The sequence below is a fragment of the Melitaea cinxia genome, chromosome 15 (assembly GCF_905220565.1).
Source record: "Melitaea cinxia chromosome 15, ilMelCinx1.1, whole genome shotgun sequence".
Taxonomy (NCBI): Eukaryota; Metazoa; Arthropoda; class Insecta; order Lepidoptera; family Nymphalidae; genus Melitaea; species Melitaea cinxia.
This window is the reverse complement of record NC_059408.1, coordinates 3,176,412-3,182,786: the sequence shown is the minus strand read 5'-3', so window position 1 is coordinate 3,182,786 and position 6,375 is coordinate 3,176,412. Positions and strand designations below refer to the sequence as shown.

General features: G+C 33.9%; 1 protein-coding gene across 1 annotated transcript; it reads left to right on the top strand.

The window, feature by feature from the left end:
• The first annotated feature begins 320 nt into the window (after window positions 1–320).
• On the top strand, window positions 321–4,602 carry LOC123660601. Its single transcript, XM_045595656.1, has 2 exons — window positions 321–1,988; window positions 4,555–4,602. The coding sequence occupies exons 1-2, from the start codon at window positions 321–323 to the stop codon at window positions 4,600–4,602; spliced, it is 1,716 nt and encodes a 571-aa protein (XP_045451612.1).
• Window positions 4,603–6,375: the final 1,773 nt, after the last annotated feature.

The following is a 6,375-nucleotide window of genomic DNA, read 5'->3' as shown; positions in this document are numbered from 1 at the left end:
ATGGGCAAAACAGATGAGTTCGCGCCATAATACCTAGGCTGAAGTGATGATGCGAAAAAAATTAATACAGGTAAGATATGGAGTTGGGTCAGACAACTAGCTGGGTAGGTATACTTTTCGACGACTGTAAGACATTTAGTTGAGAGTCTCCTGCTGATGCGATCGTAATGTTGGTTGTAATATTGATATATTTGCAAGTAGTAGTGGCCATTAATGTGATGTTGATTCCCAGTGAGAACAATAATACTGTTTCAAGCATTGCATCATGTGTCCATGAGATTTATGATATTCATCGAAATAGTTACAAACTTACAATTGTAATGTATACAAATGAAGCGAAAGAAAACACCCCAGACAATATATTAACCACAACAAATCCATATATAATTACATATAATTTAAATGATTTGATTAAGACAAGCGATCTTAATGGAGGCACTGTTTTGATTGTAATAAATATTAAATTTTGCAGTGAATTAAACGATTTAGCAACGATATCACTTAACATCAAGTTCAGATATATAATTGTAGTAGATGTGCATGTTACAAAGAAATGCTACGAGGACATGGAGAATAAATTATATGAGCTTAAAAATTACAACTTAGTTATAATAACACTTGATTCAAAAAGTAATAATTATTTTATAATGACAAAAATTCCTGAAATTGATGAAGTTACCTGTGGTGTCTCTGAAAGTTTAACAGTAAATATAATAAATATTTGCCGGAACGGCTCACTTGATAGGAAAAAAGTAAGTGACATCTTTCCGTCTAAAGAAATTACAGATTTAAAAATGTGTAATTTGAATGTAGGAATGTCAAAATTTTACCCTTACTCAATGGTGAATAATGAAGATGATTTAAAGGATCTCGATACTTCAAAACATTTGTACGGAGCGGATGCGGAGGTAATGAAAATTTTAGCAAAGAAATGCAACAGTACTTTAAAGATGTTTTATATCGATACTACTAGAAAAACTTCTCAAAATGTACCACAATTTATTCAACATCTTTTAGACGGAACACTAGAGGTTTGTGCTGGTGGTTTAATCAGACAACGAGTATATGGAGATGTTGTGGCTTATTCGGGTATTTACTCGAAACAATCTGTTTTTTGGGTTTACACCGTAGAAAGAGATAGGAGATCCTGGCAATCACTTGTCGGTAAAATGACTGGATTATATGTATTCTTAATCACTTACGTATGTTATGTAATTTTGTGGAATATATTGAATCAATTTGATTATAAAACTACAACAGTTATCAATTCATGCCTGTACGGATGGGGTGCTTTGCTTGGTGCTTCTAGCTTACAGGACGCTAGATCTTTTAAGCAAAAGATACTTAACATTATGTATTTAATCGTATCTTTGCACATGTCAGCGTTTGTGAGTACTCAAATATACTACTATCTCACCATTGAAAGACCACCAAAACAATTTAAAACAATGGAGGAAATAAGTTCCTCGAACAAGATATCGTATTTGATACCTACAAAAAAATACTTCGCAGATGATAAGTATCACATTGCTCTTGCTAATAAATCTCGAGACTGCTTTACCTTTACAGAATGCGAGGAATTGATGTTAAAACATAAAGCGTCAACAATTTTAGTTGAGGGACTTTTTTCAAAATTACAATCAGCTTCATCAGTTGGTGATGAAGCAAGTATCATACGAGTAGCAGATGATATTTTAATAACTTATCGCGAAATGATTATCAGACAGAATAGTACTCTAGTTAAAACTATTCAAAAGTCTATTCTAAGACTTTTTGAGGCAGGTATTTGTAATAAACTATACGTCGAAGCTATTGGAATTTTAGCTGTTGACAAAGCTAAGATAGCGAATAAGAATATTTTGTCTGATAGCTACAGCTGCACACAAGGTTGTGAAATTACACTTTCCCAATCAGCTTTTGCATTTTATGTTTGGATATTTGGATGCTGTCTTTCGTGTTTCGTATTTGTCTTCGAGATTCTATTGAAAGCACCCGCAACATCAATTGATGATATATGAATTTTAATTGTTGTGTAAAATTCAACTAAAATATGTGAGTCACATAAACACTTAATGATTGACAATTTCTATTAGTTGTCGTGTGCCGTGTCTAAACAATTCACAGCTTTAACTAAGGAGTAAATTACCACTATAATAAGTCACAAAGTACCTACGTAATATGAATGAATTTAAATAAAAATTTGATTTACCGAAGTTTATTTAAGAGGTAAGTTGACAATGTTCATCAGCTTTAAATGTTCATTACGAATTCACCTCAGCCTATCGCATTCTACTGCTGGACATATGCCTCCACAAGTTCGCACCAAAAATGGTGTGAATTCATATACTTTGCCCATAGTTACCACAGGCAGGTGGATTGGTGACCGCATAGCTGGCTTTGTCGCCCCGAAGACGACAAACTGCATTAGAAAAAAACTTCATTAGATGTTAGTGATGAGTAATTTTATCAAGCACTTATCAGCACAACATTTGTAATAATGTGACAATAAATATTTTGCAATTCTCATTTTTATTTTAATTCTGATCCCCTAACGTTTTACTCAACGACCTCGGTTTTGATATAATATTCAGTCGTTTATTATTTTAAACCAATGAACTTCGTACTACTTTATTTTATATCTGTTTTTTTTTTTCTTTAAAACCTTGTGATAATAACGATCAAAGTATTCAATTCGATACATTTATGTACGTACACACAGTTCCAAGGATTGTTTTTTTAATATCGAAAATGATGAAAATATTAAAGGATTACAAACATTCTTTCTAATTTATTTTTCCCCGAAATTCTAACAATTTGTCTCCTCAAATTAAATTTAACGAGAGATTTCAGTTTGTTCGGATGTAAGTATTCGACTTATTAAATAGTTCCACAGCCTCCGGCGTCTCATGTTTTTAAAGGAATATTTACTACTGATGTATGAAACTTGTTTGCTTGGACTTTTGGGAGTGTGAAGAATCACGTCGGAGTCACAAGTTTGGTGGCGCGAGGAACAGGGCCTTAGGTTCCTCATCCACCACTGAAAAGGGAGGATCCTCTGACCAGACGGTTGTTGTGTCTGGCGGGCTACTGCCCCAACGGTTGTTGTCGGGTTCTTGTATATGTATAGACTCAATCACTTTGATAACTTTTGTAGCACGATGTATATATGATACGTCAGTTTTCTCTATTTCCCTAAGTTCGTATGCTGCTTGATAGATGTCGCTACAGACTTTTTTCATCCAAATGGAACTAAGGTTGTTGACTTTATTTGCTTTTTTATAGTATTACTAGCCGACCCGTGCCCACTTCGTTGGACGTTAATTATTATTATATTAACCAAATAACATACTTTAAAGAACAAATTTTATAGCACTTAAATAAATAATATGTTGCTCCAACGCTATCTATCAAAAATCGAGAAAACGTCGTCGATAGACTAAAATAAAACTAAATTAATAACGTCGAAAGACTAATAAATTGTTTTCTAATAGCGATAGATGGCGCTAGTTGATTTACTATTTTAATATTATATTTTAATCTTTTTCTTATTTATTGAATTTTTTGTTCAATTACAATAAAATATAGCTTATGTCACTTCTGAATAGTGTAACTTTCTGTAAGTGAAAGAATTTTCATGATCGGATCAGTATTTGCGAAGATTACCCCCTACATACAAACAAAGTAATAAACTTAACCTCTTTATAAGTTTAGTATTGATTGAAGAGATTTAATACGTAAAGAGTAAATTTTTAATTAAAACAATATGAATTTTATTATACTGAGTTTTTTATTTAGGTAAGTTCTTTTACAAATATAAAATCTATAAACTTATTACTTTAATTTTATAACTAAGTATTCTTTTTCTTCACCATTTGAAAAAGATGAATTGTGTTCATTTAACCTATTTTATTTTCTATTATATAAAACTAGGTCGGCAAACAAGTCTGCGGTTCTACAATCAATTACCGTAATTCATAAACGCGTGCAACAACACCAGAACCATTGTAAACGCGTTGCCGACCTCCAATTCTCTCCAGGAGCTCAATTCACCTTTCTTAACACAGGAACACAAAAATGCTTGAAAGCACTACTATTTAGCGGTCACCTCTATAAGATTGAGGTAATTCCCCAGATGAGCTGCTCCAAATTTTGTAGTAGGATAATTCCTGCTGTCCCTACCTCAGTGAAAGCAAAGTGAAATTTCTAAGTTTACAACAAAAAAATTGGTTGTCAGTAATGTTGGTTTACGGACGATAGACAACGTCATATGACAACGTCATAATAAAACATCTCCTCAGATGCATGGGCTAATCTAGTGGAAGAGAGATAGATGCGGCGCAAGCGTACAATGAGCGTAACGAGACAATGAGCGTAACGCTACAGTGCACGTTTCGCTACAATGGGTCATCCTTTTTCGTGCATGCATCCCGCATTCATCGATTTATTAAACGTTATCACGTCAAAAACATTTTAATATTTAAAATATTTAACACTGTTTGGGTACGGCATTGAAGAATATAGCCACTCCCTGAGTAAAGGTAAGCCTGTCGTAAGAGGCGACTAAGGAGTAGCACAGTTCTACTACGACCTTGGAACTTATAAAGCCGACCGATGGCGGGATAGCCGTCTAACTGCTGGCTTTGAAAACACAGGCCGAAGACGGGCAGCAGCGTCTTCGGTGCGACAAAACCAGCTGGTGACTATGGGCAAAACACATGAGTTCACGCCATTTTTAGCGGAACTTGTCGAGGCCTAAGTCCAGTAGTGGATTGCGAAAGGCTGATGTGATGATGATCATGGTGATGATTAAAAAATAAAATTAAGATATTTTTTAAATGTTGTGTGTGTAAGATGTTTTTTTTTAAAATACCAATTTTATTTTAAAACACAGTTTTTTTCAAAGAGTAACTGCGAAGTATCATCACGTTTACTCTCTAAAGTCTCAATTTCGAATCGATGGTAGCTTCACTTTTAAAGATAATAAAAAATTTCAAAGGTGATTTTGAATTCTATTTGAATAAAGTTTTTAATTTTTTTTTAATTTTGATTGTTTTTTAATTACTTAATCAGTGTTGTTGTCTGATCTTGCTTGGATCAATATGATTGGAAGTGTGTATACATTCATATTATTACATTTTTTTAAATAAAAATAACGCAGTATTTTTATTTCATCTATACAAATATGTAGGTAAATATTTACGTAAATACAAATAAGGAGGCACCAATTAATTTCATGAGCTATTTATCCATCAGTTTAGCCCCCCTTAGGTGAGATTTAGTGAGATTTGCCTGGACTCTCCCTCTCCTCTTACGTGAGATTGACGCTGAATATAACAGAGATTAACGGGAAATAATGTGTTCAAGTATACTAAGTAGTTAATTTATTTAAATTAAATAAAATTCAAAACAAAAACGAAATGATTTTAATAGCCATTATTTTAGCGGGTAAAATAAAGACTTAATTTTTTTTATATATTTAATATTTTATATTTTTTGAAGTTGATGTGAGATTTTCGAGTATCAATATATCCCCCCTCGGCTTAAATGAGATTTAATGAGATTTCATTGGACCCCTCCCCCCATTCTGAGCTCACGTAATGAACGGATTTCCCCTAACTTACTTTATGGATGAGAAGTCTTTAATAAATTATTTTAATTTCATAAATGTATGGAACAGACGCCGCGTTGCCGCAGCGGTCACAGCCATGGATTGTACCTTTTGTGGTGGCGGTTGCAGGTTCGATCCCCGCACGTGACAAACATTTGTATTGGTCATACAGGTGTTTGTCGTGGTCTGGGTGTTTGTGCAGTCCTAGTGGATCTCCCTACCGTGCCTCGGAGAGCACGTTAAGCCGTCGGTCCCGGTTGTTATGATGTCCACCTGATAGCGATCGTTAGTCATAGTAGGGAATATATCCACCAACCCGCATTGGAGTAGCGTGGAGGATTAAGCTGTGATCCTTCTCCTACACGGGGAAAGAGGCCTATGCCCAGTAGTGGAATATTACAGGCTGAAGCGATGGAACATACCATATTATACTACAATTACATAACAATTATTTATTAGATTTTATATCCTGTACTATTAAGTAGATTAATACCAGATAATCTTTTTATCAAAACCGATTATGATACTCTTGAAATATATTTAAACTCTGATGGTCACTATCATTCTCTGTTAATGTTTATCCACTGCTGGAGGAAGGCAACACTCCAATCTTGAGCTAAATTTTCGTAGCTGATTTCTCTGCTTAAATTTAAGACGCCAAATGTAACAATATTTTATGAATACAATTGTATTAAGCTGTTTAGTATATAACCAAATGTTCGTATAATTTGAATTGTTTATTATGCACATTTCAGTGGGAAACCGAT